The 21,348-nt window shown below is 38.7% G+C and overlaps 1 protein-coding gene across 2 annotated transcripts; it reads right to left on the bottom strand.

Annotated features, from left to right (window-relative positions):
* Positions 1-2,884: 2,884 nt before the first annotated feature.
* LOC122646292 (probable serine/threonine protein kinase IREH1) lies at positions 2,885-19,609 on the bottom strand. 2 transcript variants are annotated; one of them, XM_043839824.1, is made up of 18 exons: positions 18,736-19,609; positions 11,700-11,764; positions 11,377-11,559; positions 9,813-11,192; positions 9,248-9,420; positions 8,587-8,833; positions 8,203-8,295; positions 7,978-8,118; positions 7,801-7,893; positions 7,064-7,274; positions 6,848-6,933; positions 6,394-6,482; positions 4,986-5,037; positions 4,813-4,869; positions 4,539-4,715; positions 4,230-4,322; positions 3,185-3,379; positions 2,885-3,096 (listed from the first exon to the last, which is right to left on the bottom strand). In XM_043839824.1, exons 1-17 carry the CDS (start codon positions 19,460-19,462, stop codon positions 3,302-3,304), a joined length of 3,945 nt encoding a protein of 1,314 aa, XP_043695759.1. In that variant the 5' UTR covers positions 19,463-19,609; the 3' UTR covers positions 2,885-3,096; positions 3,185-3,301. The 2 variants fall into 2 exon arrangements, with proteins under 2 accessions (XP_043695759.1, XP_043695761.1); XM_043839826.1 differs by having other exon boundaries at positions 4,230-4,307; positions 4,542-4,715; positions 18,736-19,608.
* Positions 19,610-21,348: the final 1,739 nt, after the last annotated feature.

Raw genomic sequence — 21,348 nt, 5'->3', positions numbered from 1 at the left:
TAAGGTAATCAAACATTCCTAGATGCTCACAGCCTTAGGCTTTGTTTGGTTGGATGTAAATTTCAATAAAATAAATAAAATTTTGTTGGTAAAATAAAATAAGATGAAGTGAATGTAAGTAAGTGAAAATAATCAAAACTGGAATCAAATTAGCAATGTCACATTTAGAAAAAAAGGGATTGAGTTCTTTGTCTGGTTGCGTAGCGTATACTAGTGTCTTCATGTCTCTCTCCTCTCATAATAGGGGGTAGATATATCATTTCATAGGAGGGAGGAGAGAGAGAGAGACAGAGGGAGGTGCTACCATACGCTACACAACTTGACAACATTCTCTCCCTGGGAAAAAAAACAAATTTTCCATGTTTTGTTGCCTAGATACTTGTTCTTGTTTGGTGACTAGGTGAAATATTATTGTCATAAGGATCTATTATTTTCCAAATATTATAAGACATATTCTGTCGTTAATTTGATAGAGAAGACATGGTCTAACTTAATCATGTGTCAAATAGCATAACCTAATTCAATCAAATACCCTCCGTGTATTGGCATGCATCTCGTGTATGTTGATGTGTACCATTACTTTTGTCATTACTGTGTACTTCCAACTCTAAGTCAATCATCTTGTAATCAAAGTTCAACACCAGTAGAAAAGCATATGAAAATTGAAGACCAAACGAAGTAATTTTTCAAGCAATAACCGGAATCCTCTTGTGCTTTCTTGGTTACAAAGGATTCTTTCTTATTCATAAAAGGGCAACTTTGTCTCTGAAGTTAGCTTCTGGATCTTCTTAAAAGAGAGAGAAAAAAAAAAAAAAGGGTAAGCAGGAATCTGTTATAGATTCTTCCCCTTGTATTTTTTATCTTTCTTTTCTACTTCTCTCCTTAATTGCTTCAGCTTGAAATGATTTCATCGAAAAAACAAACGATTAGGCAAACCCTCATCTTCAACAGACGATAATAGTTCTAAAAAACAGAGCTGTCGGGACTGGTCACAGAAGAAGAAGCTTCAACAAACTATGAAATTTCGTCAAAATCTTCTTGATCAGTTCCATTTGCAACCACAACTAAACAGAATAACCCAAAATTTATTAAAAACCCACATAGATTGAATTGTAGGGAAGGAAGAGTCGTCTTCTTCCTTGTGGAAAACCAGAAATATTGTAAAAGAGAATTTATAACAGAATTTGATGAGCGAGGCGGAAGAACCCTCCTGGGATTAAGGATGGAGAGAGAGGGATGAGTTTATAAAACTTCTGATGAAAAGTTCGGCTGGGGGTTACAATTTGTAGAACAAAAAATCGGTCACAAAGTTCGAATACGTTTTAAAAATTCGTTTATGTGATGTGGAAAGTTCGTACACCTTAAAAATTCGGATACAAAATTCGTTCAGCAACAAATTTAAGATTCTAAAAGTTCGCGTATGTTTGAAAAAACAGGAAATCGGTAGGGTTTTTTACTTGAAAAAGTCGGGTCCCATTTTCAAGTTCGATTAAGTTTGAAAAATTCGTGTGGAAATTTGAAAACAGTTGGGCGGGGTTTTGAAAAATTCAGAAATTCTTTTAAAAATTTCGGCTATCGTTTGAAACTGCAGATACGCTTGTCGCCATTAGATGAAATCACGATCTTTTTCCATTAAGCCAAATATTCCAATTGCACCATTACCCAAAAAAATATATATATTCCAATCAGAATCCAATTGCACAGAGAAACTGTTCGGTAAATTTATATAATGAAAATCGCAGTGCTACAAGAAAAAGAGGAGACGGTTTAAAATTTAAATAGGTTTGCTTCGACCAACTGAGGGGGAAAAATGTAAATTATTATGAGTAGAGAGTGGGCCCACCTCACACTTGGCAGATTAATAAGCTTAATAAGAAGCACTTTTCCTATTGGTTCTACATTGTATCTTTATTATTACTGGAAAAAAGGATACGTCTGTTTGTCATTTCACATTTAAATGTTTTTTTTTATCCTTTTTTTAAAAAAAAGGGGTAGGCTCTCGCAATCGCGAGATATGGAAAGAGTCATAATGTACACAGTCTTACCCCGGCTTTAGAGCAACTTTACCGTTGCATTTAAGCTCCACCCTCTAAATCATTCTATTGAAATGTAATACATAAATAAAAAATTAGGGGGAAAAAACACTATCTAGTAGCATAACCCCTATGCTTAGACACATGTGAATGCAAAATGACCACTCTACACTTAAGGAAAGGTAGAAATCTTTTTTTTTTTTTGGTGGTAATGGAAAATGCAAAAATCCTGCCGCCTATGATACTTGCGCACATGCACCCATTAGCCTGTGCTGACACAGGGCCACACGACCAAGGAACACGGGCAAATTATTAGTCACAAATGTCTATTTTTACCACATGTCACAATTCTTAGTGGATACAAACATTTTAGATTAAAATAATGTAAACATCGATGGACTAGATTTGTCTTGTGATTTTCAGAAACATCACCTTCCATTGGTTTTTTTTTTTTTTTTTTTTTTTTTTTTTTTTTTTTTTGTGAGAAACATCACCTCCCTTTGTCCCTTTGTTACATTGGTAACTACCCTACGCAAAATTTTCAATTCATGTTTCTGGTATCACATTTTGAGAACTATCCAAACTGCTATGTAGCAGCACTGCACCAGTAAGCTGCTCTGCTCATCCCATTGCACTAAGCATAGGAACTCCAATTGGATCAGAATCTTAACTGGAAATCAACACATGGACTTGGACCAGGTATTATTAATGGTGTCCCAATTAACGACCAGTTCCCCCCTACCCTAAAACAAATCCCCGTGGGAATTTTCCAAAGAAGCCCTCGAAGGGACCCACGAGCACTAGGGATAAGCCAATAAGTTGGTATAACTCATGCTCTGAGAAAGTACACATCAGTAAAAGGGATGTGATCTCTTTGCTATGGTGGAGAAACCGCATTGTTTACATCTGAAGGCCTACCCTGAGGCATGTATCAATGTACAGAGAGGTCCTTAAAACCAAAACAAATAACTCAGACTAAAATTGAAGCCCCACACAGTGGGACAATATAGCCTATATCAGGAAAGAGCACATCCCCAAAGTTTGTCTTCTCAAGCTTCTGTCTCTGCAAGTTAAGCATCAAAAAACATTAGAACACTCAACATCGAATAGAAACAACGTAACCATAATTGAAACTATGCTTGGCATCTTACATTTACAGGCTGTACAAGGCAATTGCTGAGGTGAATGGGATGCTCAAGGTTCATATGACGACTACGTGTCAAAAACCCACTTCCATTTCTCAGCACAGAACATCGGGTACTCAAGCATCATTGTTTGCTGGGGGGTTCATCCTTCCATCCCTTCGTAAGCAAATCATAGTTGATTGACGCAAGCTGTGAGAGATTCTGAGCACCAAACACAGAAAAACAGTGAAAAAAGAATCCTTGATGGTGATGGAAGCTAGTAGTTAAAAAAAAAAAAAAAAAAATTTAAAACCAGCATCAAAATATACTCAATAAAACAAAGGGAAAATAGGAAAAGACTGTTTTCTGGAAGTGCATATAAGCAACAACACAAGTCAGCTTCCCCAAAATAATATGGTTAAATCCAATTTCCAGTCTGAGCATTCATTTTCAGGCATAACTAAAATCTTCCTAGGAAGTGGGCAATTTCCCGGCATGGCGATGCAATGCTAAATTTTCTTTTTCTTTTTCCCTGAAAAAGCTATTGCTGGATTTCAAGATGCAAGTCCCAAAAACATTGACTGAAAGAACAGCATCAAGCCAACTTCTTCAACACTCCCATTTTCTATTAAATATCCGGTCATGACATCCCCCTTAGCAAAAAATCTTTCAGAACTGCCCGAATTCACAATGAAATATCAAGAAAAATTAAGTTTTTCTAAGGTGAGAAGAGGTCTCAAAACTTAGTTTCACAATTATCAACCAGGCTATATAATACTCGGAAAATTAACCACTTAACAATCCATTACTGCATGGTTTAACAGCTCAACTAACTTAAAACAAATCCATGACTTTGGCCAACAAAAATATAGTTCAGAAGTGGCAATGATTAATTAGGAACATGGGCAGGTGATATCAAGCATTATATCCATTAGATTGGAATCACAAGGACATCTATGTCTAATAAATGAAGGAATCGAGTTGCTACTGAATCAGACAGTTTGGACTTTGATTCTTGACAGCACTGTGCTCTCAATAGCATTCTGTTGGTAGCCATCATGAATACACATACCTTGAATGAAAAATTACTAAATGAGTAATTGACAGATGAACCGCATTCAAACTCAGCAAGACCACCGCATTCATCTCCCTGTTCAATGCATTCAATATTGCCAAAGAAAAGGTCAATCCCACAGAATAATGATGATGATAACGACAAGAATGATATTAAACTGACAGTGTTATGGTATTTTGGTGGAAGGAAAAAGAAGTTCAAGTGGGGCCCTCATGATATATTTTCTGCCAGGTTACAGAATTTAATAAACTAATTAAGGTTTTTCACTCCTGAAGGCTCAAAAGTAAATCAACTTTTAAAGGTGGTTACCAATTCCTCCTGGCGATTGCTCAGGCAGCTACTGCTGCCACTCAAGCTACCATTGTCACTGGAATCATCAAATTCACTGGCTGCATCAACACGTTCCTCTGAAGTATTCCAGGAGTATCGGCTTGTGAAGTAGCTTGTATCAAGTGCGCTCTCTGAAGCAGGAACAAATGCAGCCTATAACAGATGTGCCAATTCAGATCAGTCAAATGTCATTACCACATGAGTAAAAAACCAGATAGAAGAAATGAGGTAGATTATATATAGTGTCCACCTTCTGCCTGGCAAGCGTGTCCCAGTTGATATCTTTGAAGAATGCATGTTGCTTCACCTGGATCATATTTCTCTGATTAATTATAATCCTCTGTTGGAATCGCTTCCAAGAGGAAGTCAAGAGTTTCTATGCCTAGATATAATCTAATCCCAGAAATCAATTAACAAGATTACCTCTGACGCTCCTTTAGCTCCAAGTCTCTGATTAGGATCTTCTGTCAATAATCTGTGACACGAAATCAGAAACAACTTTCATGTTATTAATATATATACAATGCATTGCACAAGAACTGACAGTGGCCATATTGATCATCGCAATGTACAAAACCCAGATCACAGATCGACCCCAGAAAGTAAGTACCGTGTGACACCATTGGACTGCCAGGGTATGCCAGGTTAACTTGGAGATGTCAGCCGATCTCACAATTTAAATAAAAATAGAAGATTTGATTTCAGGTCCCATTTTGTTGTTTAGAACAGTTACTTATCAGCTTTGGATAATACTCCTTCAGTTCTCATGCACACCCACTTTTGGTTTAGATAAACCTTCTATGCATACTAGGTTAAGCCCAATAAGGGTTTTGAAAAATCTAGGTAATCATTGAGGCTCAAATCTGATTCAAGAGAGAGCTGTTTGGAGTTCAAACTTCAAAGTACAAACAAGAAATCCATAGCACCCTAGTACAGTGCCCTCTCGAAACTGAACAATCAATTTTCATATCATACATGTTTCAGTGAAGTTCCAAAAAAATGGTCAGATATATACATCATTTAAGTTTCTTGTTCACAACAACAACTCAGCCTTATCCTAACTAAATGGGGTCGGTTATAGAAACATAGAAAATCCTCGAGGACAGATTCACAAGTTCTCAAAAACGCACATAGAAACATAAAGGCACACATGCACACACATTAAGAGGTATAATAAATAAAATATTGTGCTAGATCATGAATATCTTGACAGATTCACAAGTTCCAATCAAGAAGATAAGATCTCCTTTCACAATCAGCTATTTATGGAAGTTCCCTAAACAATCTGAATTTATGCAACTAAATGTTGGTAATACCAGTTTGTAAATGCATTGTCATTAAGGTGTGGAACTACGATGATAAATTTTGGACCATTCAACTCACAATGTAATCTGATCATATTACAATTTACAAACATCCATGGATAATTTCACTCTGATCTTCAGATACAGGAGAGGCAATGGAGCAAGTTTGGAAGGTTGAGCTATGGTACCTCATGCTACATGCCCAGCCCAAATGGCAACCATTGACTAGATGGACAAGGAGCAAACATGACTGCCCGCATGCATTTAACACCAGGCAGTTTGGGTGGCCCACATAGAAATGAAAATATAAAATAAATAATGAATTTATTGTTATTATTTTATATATTTAAACATGAATTTCTATGATTTCTCAACATTTTCTCCTTAGACAGAAGTGTCTGAGCGTCTACATGGACCCAAAAGAAACTCCAACTAAACAAAATACCACCATACCAGTACTCATTGGCGTTGGAACAAGTAAAAAAAACATGTTTGTAAACCATGGCAACAGAAACAGATTTTCTTACCGATCAATTAGATCTTCCGCTTCAAGGCTCATCTCTTCAGGCACCCGGGGCCAAGGAATTTTACGATTGAGTATATTGTCAAAAATAGTCTACAAGCAAATAAGGAATTAAACAACCATCCCATCAATACTTAAAACTGGCAACAAATAGCAGAACAGAGAACAAAATTTTGTGCATGCTTTTGCACACACGCGCACATGAATACAGACATAAGAATTCTACCATTGCAGTGCAGTATAGGAATAATATTGGTTGATAAGAATCAATAAGCTGGTAATAACTATTATGAATCCTTCGATTAAACAAAACATTAAGACAACTAGATCAATCCTCATGCTGAAAATATGCAGAGTCAAATTCCATTAAGTTAGAGAAACAAAAATGAATTAAAAGCATAGTAAAGTTTAACGTCAAAAAAGATTTCTAGAAGCAAAATAAAGATCAAGATAATAACCTGTGGATGCTCTGCATTAAAGGGTGGTATGCCAACAATCAGCTCAAAAAGAATAACACCCACAGACCACCAATCTGCAGTTGTGCCTGAGTAAACAAAAGAATATCAAGGATTAGAAATTCTGGAATTTCAAGATGTAAACAATATAATATTAAAAAAAAATCTATGAGCTAATAAATACACACAGAAGCCACAAACTAATAAAGCTTTACACACCATGTCCAGTCCCTAAGAGTATCTCTGGAGCCAAATAATCAGGAGTTCCCACAGCTGAACGTTTTTGCCGTCTTTCCCGCTGATTCAATTTCTCAGATACAGAGAACTGTGGTTCATCTTCTCCAAGCAAAGAAGTCCCACTAACTGCTGGACCAGACAAATCATCGGTGCTGTTGATGAGACCAACCTTTGAAAGCCCAAAGTCTGTCAACTGCTCAGAAGAAAAGCTAGAACATATTAACATTTAGCATAAGGATATATAATTATTGTAAACAACAACACAGACAGTACCCATTAGGGAGAGAGGGGAGGGGCCCTATAATACACTAAGAGTAAATAAAGGGTAAAGGAATACAGTAGCAAACAAGCAAAGCTATTTGACTCTTGAACACAGTAAATGCCACAAGACAATGCATCTGCCCACCATATAGTACTGTCAGATACCAAGGCAGTAAACAACCATTATATAGTGCTGTCAGATACCAAGGCAGTAAACAATGATAAGTACATAAACTAGGCTAAATGACAAAACAAACCTACATGGAATGTAAACAGTGAACAAATAAAGAAATGATAGATGTACTTCAGCACTTTAAATGCATATGTTATAGAGAACGAGATCAATCACTAAGATCACGATGCCATTTCAAAAAGCAATTATCTGAAAACAAACCAAATATACTCCTCATGAAGCCCTACATTCCCTAGATTCTATCAAAAAGTGGAAACATATTAACCTTGATATGACCGTCATGTGCAATCAACAAATTATCGGGCTTCAAATCACGATGAACTACACGTAGTGAATGCAAGTATTCCAGTGCAAGCACCTGCATGAAATTACTTATGAAAGTCAAATAGTTACATTCAAACAAAGAAACAACATATTTCCCAGAGAATAAACTTGAGCTTACAACTTCAGCAATATATATGCGAGCAACATCTTCGTCCAAGCATCCTAAATTCCTCAGCAATGAATACAGATCTCCTCCATTCAAGTATTCCATGACAAGATATAAGTTGTCACGGCATGTAAAAGAATAGAAGAAGCGCACCTGATACAATTAGAATTCCAGTTAGACTGAGAAGGAATTAAATCGTAGTTTGAAAGAAATACTTCACTCGCTAGACCTGCTCACCACAAAAGGATTGCGGACTGAAATCAAGATGTCACGCTCAGCCAAAATACTCTCAACAGCATTCTTACGGATCATATCTGCCTTCTTAAGAACCTGCGAAAATATTAAAAACAAATAAATAGTCAGTATCGCACTCATAAATGTCCTATATGATAACATGGAAACGTAAAACCATTAACAACAAATAATTAGAGCATGACAGGTGCAAGAAAAGAGAGTGAAAAAAAGTCCTTGAACCAATAGAGCTTGATATGAGCATCTACACAAAGCACTAGCTGCTAAAAGTCCTTCTTGAACTACATGTGAGTGAAAGATAACTTCTAATGTATACCTTTCAAGCAGGCATCAAAAGTATATCTAGCTGCAAACATTAAATATAGATACCTTAATCGCAAATAGATCACCCGTTGTTCTCTTCTTCGCCAAGAAAACTCGTCCAAATGCCCCACGACTGATTGGTTTTATTATTTCAAAGTCATCTATGGAAGTACGGTCCTTAGAAGAGTGAATAGGACTCGTTCTCAAGCTACGAACCACATCATCTTCCAAGGGGACATCTTCATCAATTACAGTGCTCGTAATATCAACCTTCTCATCGTCCACAAGCTCACAGAGCTGCAAGTATTTTTCCCTATAGAACCACAATCACAACTAACTATAAAGAAGGAAAGCAAAGGAAGTTTCAGCACTAAAAACTCTCTTCAAATGAAGGACCAATAAAAAGCTGCCAAAAGAGCTTGATGCAAGTTTCAATAAAAGCAATAGCATTAGTAACAATTCTTCTATCTGGATATAACTTAAAATTTAAGTATACCTGAGAACAAATTAAGAGAAGAATTTATTTTCAAAAGTTTAGCAATCAAGGGTGTCAGCTAGCATAGCTGGTAAGGACCCAGGCTTGTTGTCACCAGGTCTTGGGATCAAATCTCGCCTTCACCCAGGAGGTTGGGTTGGGGTGGGAGTTTTCCTTGTAATATCAAAACAGTGGTAGCACACCACAAAAAAGGGGGAGGGGGGTAAGCAATCTGTCGAGCTAAATACTCACCTAATCAATTTCTCAATGCGTGCTCCAAATGTCTCCACAGTAAGTGCATCTAGTTTCCTATGGTCAACTACAACCCGTAGGTCTTCAAGACAGGAAACCAGATAAGGCATGGACTGGTCATCATCCATTGGTGGATTTGCAGCACATCGAGCAATATCTGCAATTTCATTCATCTGCACCAGTTCAAAATTTGTTTAATACCAAAGTGACCATCAACAGTAAAATTCAAGTATGAGAAATAAATACTTGTACGTCCTAGTCACTATCAATAAGTATCATGCTGTCTTGAATTCTTGCCTGATTTTTATGTATCAGAATTTTATTGTTTTAAAATAGGGAAACTGGCAAAGAGAAACCCATACAGATCAATGAAATTTTATTTTATTGTTAGGCTTCAGCATCAATAGAGAGTTATCCCGCCCCATTGATTATCTTGCATCACCCTTTCTTTGTTACAATTAAAACCATTCTCATATGTCCACCAAGTTTGACCTTTTCCTCTGAAGCAAGCCAAAAACGAAAAACAGAACAGAAAAGATAGTGAAGAATTAACAAAAGGAAATACCTGTGGAAGATCTTCATGTTCAGCATATGCACCCTTTCCTGTCAACAGCAAGTCTATATAGCTGGCCCTTGGAGTCAATAATGGAGATCGAGGAGTCATGCTCCCTGCAGATGAATTTGTCATCCCATGATCAGATTTAGGACCAAAACGCGTTCTACATGACATCGATGGTGGACCCTTTAGGTCATCCACGAAAACAAAATCACCAGCTTCAGGAAGGCAATCAAGCATCTCCTCTGAACCCCTATGGGACCAATCACTGAGCTTTGGAGACAGACCATCAGATTCTTCCATAATACTTGAGTTTGAAACTTTTGCAACATCTGGGCTTCCTACCATATTCTGCAAGTCCTTGTGTGAAAGGGACTCTACCATTTTCTCAAGAGTCTCCGCAATCCTGATAAGACGCTCATTAACAGTTAAACCATTCTGATCACATCTATCAGCAATTGCACAGATTCTTGAATGATCTTCTACATGAGAGGTTGGAACTTCCTCCTCACAAATGCGACAAATGATCGAAGTATCATCAGAAAGATTCTGCTGATCACCCCAGTAGCCCCAAGAAACCTTGTGCTGGTGCTTGGAAGGTTGGGAAGTATGTCCAGGGGAATCTTTGGCAGGAGGAAGCTCAGGAGGCTTAAAAGTTGCCCCAACTGCATCAGAACTTTCTCTCCTGCTCTCTAACATCTGCAAGGAAACTGCCCGTTCAGCCTTCCCTGAAACAGCTTCTCTCTGGTTTTTTGCAGTTGGCGATGGTAGTTTCTTCCAAGAAGCAATCCGGTCCCTGCTTGCAAGGGATTCAATGTTCTTTGGAGATTCTGTAACAGGAGGTGGGGTGAAAATGGGCTGCGTCACATGCTCTCTCTTCCAATCCAAGCCACGTTGCTCTTGACTATAAGACTTCCTTGTGGAGGTCTTTGAGCCCCTAGCAGCATTGAAAACCTTCCCCTCCCTTCCTGTGCCTGATGGAACTTGTTTATTATCATCAGAAAACAAAACTCTAGATTGACGAAGACCAACTACATGCTCATCCTCAGCTAATCCACTTTCCTTGTGGAACTGCAACAATCTCGTACATCTGGTGAGGATGAAAAGCATTCGTGTGTGCAGCTGCTTAAGCATACCCATAGGAAGCTCTTGACGTCGATCATCCAAATACTGAACTATCCCTTCACACTGAAGCCAAAACTCTCCAGGCGACATAACAGCACAGCGGCGTGCTAGAACCAACAAATCCTCAATTGTTTCCTGCCAATCAGGATGAGTTTCTGCATTTTTTTCCAGAATTCCAACCAAATCTCCAGCAAAGATGGCTAGATCAGAGTTCACTTCTTCCTTTGCTTTGTCAAATTTTGCCCGTATGACAACTAAGACCTCCTGTATGGAACAATGCAGAATGTTAAGAACATCAAAGAACACTAGGAGCACCATTCCACTTAACCATGAACAGATGCAAAGCAACACATCAAAATCAGCCCTGGAGACAAATCTTAAAAATGAACCAATTCGTTGATGGAGTAAAAAATTAACAATAATAGCAACCAGCAACCATGCCAAATACCTCTAAATTGTTTAAGCCTCGGGGCTTCCAAAATGGGAAAGGCCTTACACCTTTGGAGTTCAATTCATGAGAGAAACTTTTTATATCACCAGGAAACCTTTTCCTAGGAGCACTTGTAAGCCGAAGTAGCGCCTGAAAACGAGGAGATTCAGACTCCTTCGGCATTTCACAATCATATGAAGCCTACAGATGCAAATAGTTAACCACTTCAGTTCATTGTTAAAGATGATAAAAGAATCATAATTTAGTCAAAAGTCAAAACATAAATGAAGCAGGCAGTAGGCACAGAATACACAAAACAAAACAAAAAGAACCAACAGTACCTCTGGAGTACAAACATCTGTACTTTTTAAGCCTCCAGAATTGCCCCATGAGGAATTACACTGCCCTGGAAGAGAGATCAAGGAATTGAATGGGTCCTTTGGTCAATTAACTTAAAATCCACAAACTTAAAATGCATGGACAACGAATAATGGAAGCTAGACTGCACATAAGACTTCGCTATTGAGAGGAAATGTAGACAAAGAGCAAGAGAGGAAAGAAGGAGAAAGAAGACAGTCATAATTGCCAAAGACAAGTGCATGGAGCGCAGCAAGATGTCCAAAAGACAACGGAAATAAATAAACAAATTTAGAAGCCATATTCAAATAGATAATTACACAAAGTGAGAACAAAGTAAACAGATTTATCATATCGATGCACCTATGGCTTTTCTTTCACAGATTCAGAGCACATTAAAGGTATCAGAGCAGTTAATGTTAGAGTTATGTATTAAGGGTACTTTGGAAACTAGTTTATTTACTTATTGTCTTATATTGTATTTGTCCTTTTTTACTTTTCAGCTCCCCAGGGAGTAGGGAGTTGTATACAATTCCATATATTATGTTAGTGAAGTAATATAGGTGTAGTAGAGATCATTTGTCTAACACACAAAACTCTACCATCATCTCCTTACTTCTTCTTCAACCTTCTCTCATCTCTCTCCTTAATCTCTTACAGCCCCTAACTTCCGATTTGGTATTAGAGCTCACGGTTTAGGTTTGAGAGTCGTGCTTTGAGTTCTCCGCTCCCATTTCCTCTCTTTGGAACCCTAGGTTACAAAGGGGTTCCAACGAAGAGAATACTATGCGAAAGATTCAAAGAAACCATGAGAAGAACTTGTTTGAAGATCATTGGAGCATCAAGAGGAGGCCTCACATGAAGAAATAGAGTTTTTGAAGCTCAAACCAAAGTGGGACTCTCTCTCTCTCATCTGACTGACATCGAGGCTGGGGTAGGATCATTTGGATCGCCCTAGGCTCTCCTTTCATCCCCTCTTGACCTTGGTTCATGAAGAGAAGGGCTGTTGAGCCACAACTCATTTCTTCCCTGATGTCAAGGTATAGCCAGCACCATTCCCCTGTTTTTTCTTGTTTCTGAAATTTGGCCTGTGATAATACTTAGCTGCCTTGGGTTGTGGACTGTATTGTGTGGATTTATTGAGTTACTATGAGGTGATGTTACACCTTAAAGAGTTTCATTCCCCTATGGTCTCAGTTGTTCAAGTGAAGTGCTGAAGAAACACAACTCATTCTCTCGGAATCTCCATGGTACCTCCAGCTCTCCTTTTTTCTCCGGTTTGCCTGTGATGTGGGAATGTGATGCTTCCAGCTACTTTATGTTGGTCAGGTAAGCCATTTGAGCCCTTCCAGTTGTTGTGTGATGAAGTTATACCTTGCAGAAGGTGGTTGAGTTGACTTTCTTTGAGTTGTATGCCTTGTATGCTTGCCGGACCTTGTTTCTCAATGTTGAGAAGGATTTTTTGGATTGAGAATATCCTCCCCATTTGACTTTGGGTGTTACCCCTATCTTGTAAGTATGTTTCTTCAATCTTCATCATGTCTGGGATCAGTGAATCGACAGAGGTTGTTTGGAGAAGTCATACCTGGGCAGAATAGTCCCTGCTTGGGTAGTGTGTGTATTCCTCATTTGGTTTGGGTATCATCCCCATTTTTCATGTGTGTTCCTATATTATGTGAGATGTTGGAGGAAGAGGCCAAGTTCCACCCCGAGGGAATGACATAGACAGATTCAGATGTGATCACCGAGGGAAATCTGAGTACGCTAAAGAAAGATATTGGGTGCTCCATGGTTGTCCACCTGGTATGCATGGCAGTAGCAGATGGCGAGCTAGAGCACACACAATGATGATTGAGGATGAACCTATGGCATATCCATCTAGACTATAGACAGACTCCAATTCCTTCACTCAAGATGATATTGCAGCATTTCAGAGGGTTATGTCAGATCTGGGCAGCTCTTCCTCTACACTAACAGTGCCAAATTCTTTAGCTTCCACCTTGCAAGCCTCTACATCTGCTTCTTCCACCCTCTTCCTGGCTCATTGACTCCGGAGCCACTGACCATATGACTGGTATGTCTTAGTGTTATGATTCGTACTCTGTCTGTTCTGGTAAGGATAAGGTTAAGGTCGCTGATAGTTCCCAAAGTACCCTTAATACATAACTCTAACAGTTAATACTATTCCCATTTGGTCTATAATAAAGGATATCATTTGTTCTTCTAGTTAATTTCAGCTCCTAAAATTTCGTTTCAGTCCCCAAACCAAAACGGCATATAAAACTGAATACTACAGGTCAGCAAATATTATGAAGTAACCTGAATGGTTGTTGTTACTTGTTAGTGGAACTTGTGGGTATGGTTCATTTTGTGAAGGAGACAACCATCATGGAAAAGGCTAACCAATATATGCCAGATATTCTCTCCGAGAATGTCCCAATAGATCTGAAGGAACATAGCCATGTAACCATCAGGACCTGGTGATGCACATTTATCACCAAACTGGGCTTCTTTGCTTAGGAATAAGTCTAGGGTTGGGTTAGATACATGTTGGGCCTTTGATCTCATGGGTTTTCAATGTAATAGGTCACTTATATGGACCTAAAGTATAGGTAATAGGGTTGCATATGGGATTAGCTGTTTTAGTTCTATACTTAGTTTTTAATTTGATGTAATAGTCATGTGACTACTTAAGTGGTCACATGACCCTTTTAATTTGAATTAGTTTAATTGTTTTTAGTAGGTCATGTAATTTTTTTAAGTTGTCATGTGACAACTTAATTGTCATCTCATAGAATCGGCTAGATAGTTTCGTAGTCATATGACCACTTAAAGTCTTAAAGTGGTCACATGACCCTTTTATTTTGTTGGCAATGTAATAGAGTCAGCTAGGGGACTCTTTGTCTCCTAGCCCTAGGCTGAATAGGAAAAGGCCTTATGGCCCTTATAAATAAAGCTAATTTTCGTGGGGCTCTATTCACCTCACAATTTTGAAAATTTCTCTCCAAGGCTGCTGCTGCAACTTGTCTTCTTCAAGAAGAATTTGTCTTGTGTTTGATCAAGGCTGACCAAATCAGTGTTTGATCTGATTGACACCTAGAGGTGGGAAGCCCGGGTGATTCAATTTGGTTACTTGTTTTCTCCATTGCTGTTACGGTCAAGTTCTGATTCAAGTTTTGGTTTCAAGAGTTATTCTACAACAACAAAGTTCTGTTCAAAGCTTGTTCTTCAATCCACCAGTAAGTGTGAACCTGAATCAAAACCCTAACCATTCTATTCTACTCCTCTAGACCACCCATAACCTGCCCAGCATAACCTATTAACCATCAGAATACTACCAAACCTTGACCGAGTATCTTTCTAGCCCTTTGAACTTGATCCAAACCTGATCGTACTCTGCCCACTCTAACCCTAGAATCTCCACTCATCTCTCTTTCAAAAACCTAACCCTAACTCGACCAACCTTGCTGCCGATTCTGTTTAGCAGCCTTAGACTGGTTATTTGTTAATGAGACCTTCACTGGAAGACTTCCCTACATCAACTTACCTTAACCCTAACCTCAAACCCTAGACCCCACTAAACCCTAACCCTAAATTTGACTTTTCCCATTAATTTAACCCTAACCAAATCTCCCTTTGAAGAACAGATTCTGGTTTTGGCTTCTAGTTGGATTATATTCCAACTAGAACTACATTACCTAGTGGTTTCCATCCTCCTATTTGAAAGGCTGCTAGTCCATTTTGAAACGCCATTGCGAATTGTGCCAATGAGTTGACACTAGTCCACTATCTGGCAAGGTCAGAAGCGATTTTGCACTAAACGAGATGACTAACCCTAATACAAAATCACTAGGAGAGATTGAATTCATATTATAAAAATTAACTTTTGTACTTTGTTGTTGTTTATATACACATACATATAGCCTTTAGGCAAAAGGTTCTTTGAACGGCCCACCTAGGAAGCCCTTCTATGTGGGTCACTTAATTATGCCACATGCAAGGGTGATGTGGCAACTCTAACCATTTGATAGACTGACAGACAATGGTCCATATTGCCCGTGTGTAAAGTTTCAATCCAACTTCAATCATACACCACTCCATGTATTGGACTTTTCCCTTGTATTTTCAGATGTCCATTTGTTTCCAGCCATTTTCCAAAGATTCCTTTTCCTTGTCAATTTAAGGTCTTCATTTTGCCATGTGGCCAACTCCTTTTGGTTGAAACTTGACATGCGAGTAAGGGGCCTTGGGCCCTACCTACCCACAAAATTTGGGCCCCACCTGATCTGCCACATGACATATAATAGGACTATGCAGGATGACCATGGTAGGTGGCTCTAATATCTACACAGTCCACCTCGGAAGGCCTTCCTAGGTGACTCTACTATCTGCAAGAGGGCAGTTCAGGTGAGGCCAAAATTTTGTGGGCAAGTAGGTCCCAGAGTCCCCTACTCACATACCAAATTTCATCCAAAACATAATCGGTCATCTGTGAAATAAATCTCTGAATTTTTCCTCTTTTTAAAATCAGTTGGAAATATTTAACTTTGAAAAAAGGTTGAAAATAAAGGGATGTCTAGAAATTGATGAACAAAATGTCACTAGATGGTGTGTTATATGATTGAATTTGGCTTCGAAATTTGACATGTGGCAAATCCAGATGGAACCTTATCCATCCAAAGATTACAGTTGCCATATCACCTCACCACATGACAAATGTAGGTTGACCATGGAGGAAGGCTTTCATAGGTGGGTACTGGGCTATCTTTGCCTATAATATAAATGGCCACCAAAAAGTTAGGCCAAATATCTGGGAAAAAAAATGACCATGATAAATGCAAAATCCATTTCATTCACCAGACCAGAACGCCGACCAACACAAAATTTACAACCAAGTAAAGCATTTTCAATCAATAAGATTAGGATTTCCAACAAGGAATGGGGAATATACTGTTTAGATGTGTGAAGCACATTGTGTGTACTTGTAGAATTCACAACTCTTTCCATGTGTAAATAAACGAGAAAAAAACTTAATCCTCATGCCACCCTAGAATTCCTTTAATATTCTCCTACTAAATCTAAGAAACAATTAAATCTTTGAAAAGAACAATAGGTCTTTGCTTCAAGTTATCCAGTGCTACAAAGGACAAAGGATTGCTCTTATTTTGGCCATTCATCCTTCAGGAATCAGAGGAAACTGCATATTTAAACTTCTGCATCAATTGGAATTATTTATCTACTCTTTAAATGTGTAAAATTAAGGGAAAAAGTTAATCCTGTTGCTCTTGGATTCCTTTAATGTAATCTTACGAATTCCAACAGCCAAACACACTAGAAATCTCTAGAAAGAACAAAAAGTTTAGTATAAGCTTGCTTCAACTCCTACAGTGCTCCCAACAATTGAAAAAGACTGTTAACATTTTTGCCTTGCTCCCAGAAATTGACACAGTGATCCAAGACTTGAACCCATTCATGAAATACAGTGAACTCCGACTTTTTGTGACAATTTACTTACTGACCACTAGAAAAGCCACAAACAGGCCCAATTTCTGATTCCCATTCCAATGTGACATCATTCAGCCTGAATATAATAAGCCTTCCTCTTTTATATCCATAAGGGACTCCTATAATTGCTTAAAAGAAGCACACACTTTTGAACTTCCATTCCACAAGAGCCACATAACAATCAAGCCTCAGTCATTATGTTAGTTGTTATTTTAGGAATATAACTCATAAGTAATCCTCCAAGTAGGAACCAACCTGGAAAGACAAAGCAAAAGGTGCAAGACTTTCCCACCCTACTCCAATTGTCCCTCTGAAAAACATATGCTTTCGCAAGATTCCTTAACTTCCTGATAACCAAATCTCCCATACCCAACTTGATGAATACTTGAGAAGACTAAATTTAATACAACATCCTCAACAACTGAAAGAATGTATATATTAAAAGAACCTCTTTGCGGCTGCTTAGTACAAACTCAATCAATGCTGCCATCTTGGATAGCAATATAAATTATAAACTAATTTGGCTACCTGAGAAGAAAGCGGCTGGCCAAAGTAACTTCAACCTCCATGGTAACACCTACCCAACCCCAATCCCAAAAATTTCAATAAACAAAGGTGCTGCTCTATATTCATAATATTTTATCTAAATGATGATACTAATCCAATGGCGCTATATACATTACACTAAATTTCAGCGTTTGTATTTTGAATGAAAATTGTAACATATTGCATCTAATTTCTCATCGTTATTTGTTTCTGAATTCCCTATTTTTCAGCAACTTCTAACCGTATACTCAATTGTCGGAAGCTTAAACATACTGAGCTTTTCCAATACTTGGTTTTTCCCATCCAAACATTTACTATTTATGTACACACCTTGAGGAGAATATCCTCACACTAGATGACCTTATGATGAAAGTATGAACCCAGGGCAAAATATTAATAGCAGTAACAAAGCACATCAATTCAATTAGGAACTTGGTTTTTGTCATATACACATTTTTTCGTCGGTTTTGTTATTCAATTCTTGCTGTATTCGCTCAATTAACCACACACTTACAGCCTTACAGTTTGTCCGATCATATTTGGAAACAGCATGAATAATTCCTAAACTGCCAGGGCAAAATAATAATAGCAACAAAGCACACCAATTCAATGAGGAACTTGCTTTTTGTCATATACACAAGTTGTCGTCGGTTTTGTTATTCAATTCTGGCTGTATTCGCTCAATTAACCACACGCTTACAGCCTGCCAGTTTGTCCGATCATATTTGGAAACAGCATGAAGAATTCCTAAACTGCACTACCGCGCATAATCATCCATTAAAATTCACTAAAAACAAGTATCTGAATAAAAACACTCACAGCCACCTTATAGCAGAATGCAAATGTAACAAGCATAATACTTATCCTCACAAAGTTTTGTGCCCTTCTTGCACAGATTAGTTAGCATCTCTAAAACAGTAAAATAAACAATAAAGTACTCCAAAATTAATAACCACCATATATGCATACCCATTTCGGTTGAGACACCAACATTCTGAAGACGAGACCGGACCTGAACATTTGGGCTCTGGTCTCTCGACTGTGCACTCTCAATCGACATGCTATCACTATTAATACCACAGTCCACCCAACTAACAGGGGACACATTGTCGTGAGAAGCCATGTTATTCGTTTTCTGAGCGTCCTTCTTCTTTCCAGAACTCCTCCCCCCAGCAGCAGACGACGAAGCGGAAGAAGAACACCCATCAGTAGCAAGCCTTGATAGATTGCTAGCACCAAGAGTAGACCCCTTGTCCGCACGATACCCAAAGAAGCTTTCCTGCGGCAATGGACCTGATCTCGTCTTAATTCGATTCAAGCCAAGCGATGATGCAAGGATTGGTGAAACGGAAGAAGGCGCCTCCTTTATGTCCGGAACATTTCGTAATTTCGAAGCAGAACTGTGAACTGCCGTCGATGTCTGCTTCGAAGGAGTTTGAGCTTCTTTCCCTTTGATCTCCTTCTTCTTTTGCTGCTGTGACTGCTGCTTACTACCATCCTTGACGTTCGTCTGTCGACAAACGGCACCAAAACTGCCGCTGCTGCTCCCGATCTGCTGCTCTTCCTTCACGGATTTGACCTTTTTCTTCTCCGATCTGACTGGAGAATCAGAATTAACAGTTCTGGGACTGTTTGATCCATCGGGGTTTGACGAACTTGATTTCTTTGAAGAGAAAAATCTTCCTTTGAAAACCATGTTTAACTACAAATTTTCACTTTTATTTGCAGCCCTACTAGAGATGCAGGGCTGCGGAATCAAAACATGGAAGAAAACTGACTCTGTAGAGAGAAATTGCCCTAATTTCGGGGTGGAAGAAAGAAGAAGAAGAAGCGAAGACGAGTTTGTCTGAAAGACGCGAGAGAAGAACGGCTTTGAGGTGAGGTAAGCGAGACAATGGCATGACTGGATATCAGCGTAAAATGACCAGTCAAGTACAGTAATTTAACTAAATTTTGTTGACTCGATTGACTAAAATACCCTATGATTTCCTATGATTTGTCATAATTACCCTCATCGATTTTCCGTATGAGACTCTCAGCTAGTCCCCCCAAGTAACTTCTAAACATCTTTTAGACCACACGACACACGCCATGGTTTTACTGAAGAACCTCATGATCCAAGATTTTTAAATAAGGGCAAGAGATATCTACCTGGTCGCGTGGCCTTTGCACGATTTGTTTTGTGTGTGTTTGGGGGGGGGGGGGGGGGGGGAGGGGATATTTTTTTTTATTTCACAAGGGTGGGGCAGTAATCTCACACTCTTCCATGTCTAGGAGTAGATTCCGCACAGCCAAGCAGTGTTCTTTTGTTCTTTTTTCCTAAAAATAATCACAATAAAATTGAGGAAAAAAAACGTTGCTTGGTCACATGTCTTTTACGGATCTTGATCCTTGTCCGGTACAGTTCATCTGGTTCCTTTCATAGGGGGGGAGGCAATGACCACCTTACCCCCTATCCAAATACATTGTTCAGGTGGGGTCCACCTCCCCCCCCCCCCCTGTCTTATTAGAGGCACTAGAGAACTGTACCAGGCAGAGAACCTGAGAGGATAATTTTCACACCCAGAGTCCAGATCCCCGGCCTCCCCGGCAAGTAACCACCCCAACCCATCTCACACTGGTCCATTGGGTTGGGTTGGGTTGGTTACCTGCCAAGGAGGGGATCCAAATTCCTGCGTCCGTGCACAAGAGCATGTCAAGTTACCGCTCTGCCACCCTTAAAATAAAAAATCCCATCCATCTTGATCTACTTGCATGCCTTCATTGGCCTCGTGCAGGTGCAGGGGCCACGCAACCAGGCAACAATCACTTGCCTATAAAATTAAAAATGGGAGATGGTTACCCACATTACTGGTGTGAAAAAAAATTTGAACATCATATTAATGGATGTTCTAATTAAAAAAATATCATCCATATGGATCTACATTTTCAAAACAAGTGAGAGAAAATAATAACAAAAGTATGTGAGAGCCAAACTATACATTGGCGTTGTGGTAACTTTTTTTACCTTCATATAAATATAACAGGCAATAGATCTCTACTTGATCGCATGGTTTCTACACAAGCGCCTGGGCCAATGGGTGAGCACGCCTGAATATCTACTAGGGGGTAGAGGTGTCATCTCATGGAAACACCACCAAGTAGAGATCTTTTTTTCAAATATAATGCACCATAATAACATTGATATTAGCTATTAGATACTTAGATTGGATCTTGATAATTTAATGGGTAAATATAATTGAATCTTGATAATTTAATGGGTAAATATAATAATGTTGGAATTATTACAAGAATTAAGGAAAGGCACAATCCACGTGAGAGATGAAATAGTTTGCAGTCATTGGGTCCAACTTGTTTTTGTTTTTTCCATTGAGGAAAAAAATAAGCTCTTAAAAAGTCTTATTGTAACTAGTACATGGCATGAATAATCGCTTAAAAAGCATACATTGTTTGGGGAAAAGTTTTCATACACGGCTGTGTAAGCCGTGTATGTGAGAGGACGAGAGTTTCAAGGCATTAATTAATGGGTGAGGGTTTATGATTTTTCCAATTCTTTGTGAGATGGGACACGACCGTGCATGC

Source organism: Telopea speciosissima, chromosome 11 (assembly GCF_018873765.1).
Source record: "Telopea speciosissima isolate NSW1024214 ecotype Mountain lineage chromosome 11, Tspe_v1, whole genome shotgun sequence".
In the NCBI taxonomy this organism is placed as follows: Eukaryota; Viridiplantae; Streptophyta; class Magnoliopsida; order Proteales; family Proteaceae; genus Telopea; species Telopea speciosissima.
The sequence above is the reverse complement of the archived record's forward strand: the minus strand, read 5'-3'. Positions and strand labels throughout refer to the sequence as shown.

Bases quoted from the DNA above. Each gene is read 5' to 3' on its own strand.
- LOC122646292 (XM_043839824.1), bottom strand. From the start codon at position 19,462: ATGGTTTTCAAAGGAAGATTTTTCTCTTCAAAGAAATCAAGTTCGTCA. The intron at 11,560-11,699 runs GTACTGTTGGTT...TTGCATCTGTAG, and splicing joins CAGATGTTTGTACTCCAGAG to GCTTCATATGATTGTGAAAT. The intron at 6,483-6,847 runs GTTATTATCTTG...ATTTGCTTGTAG, and splicing joins TTAATGCAGAGCATCCACAG to ACTATTTTTGACAATATACT.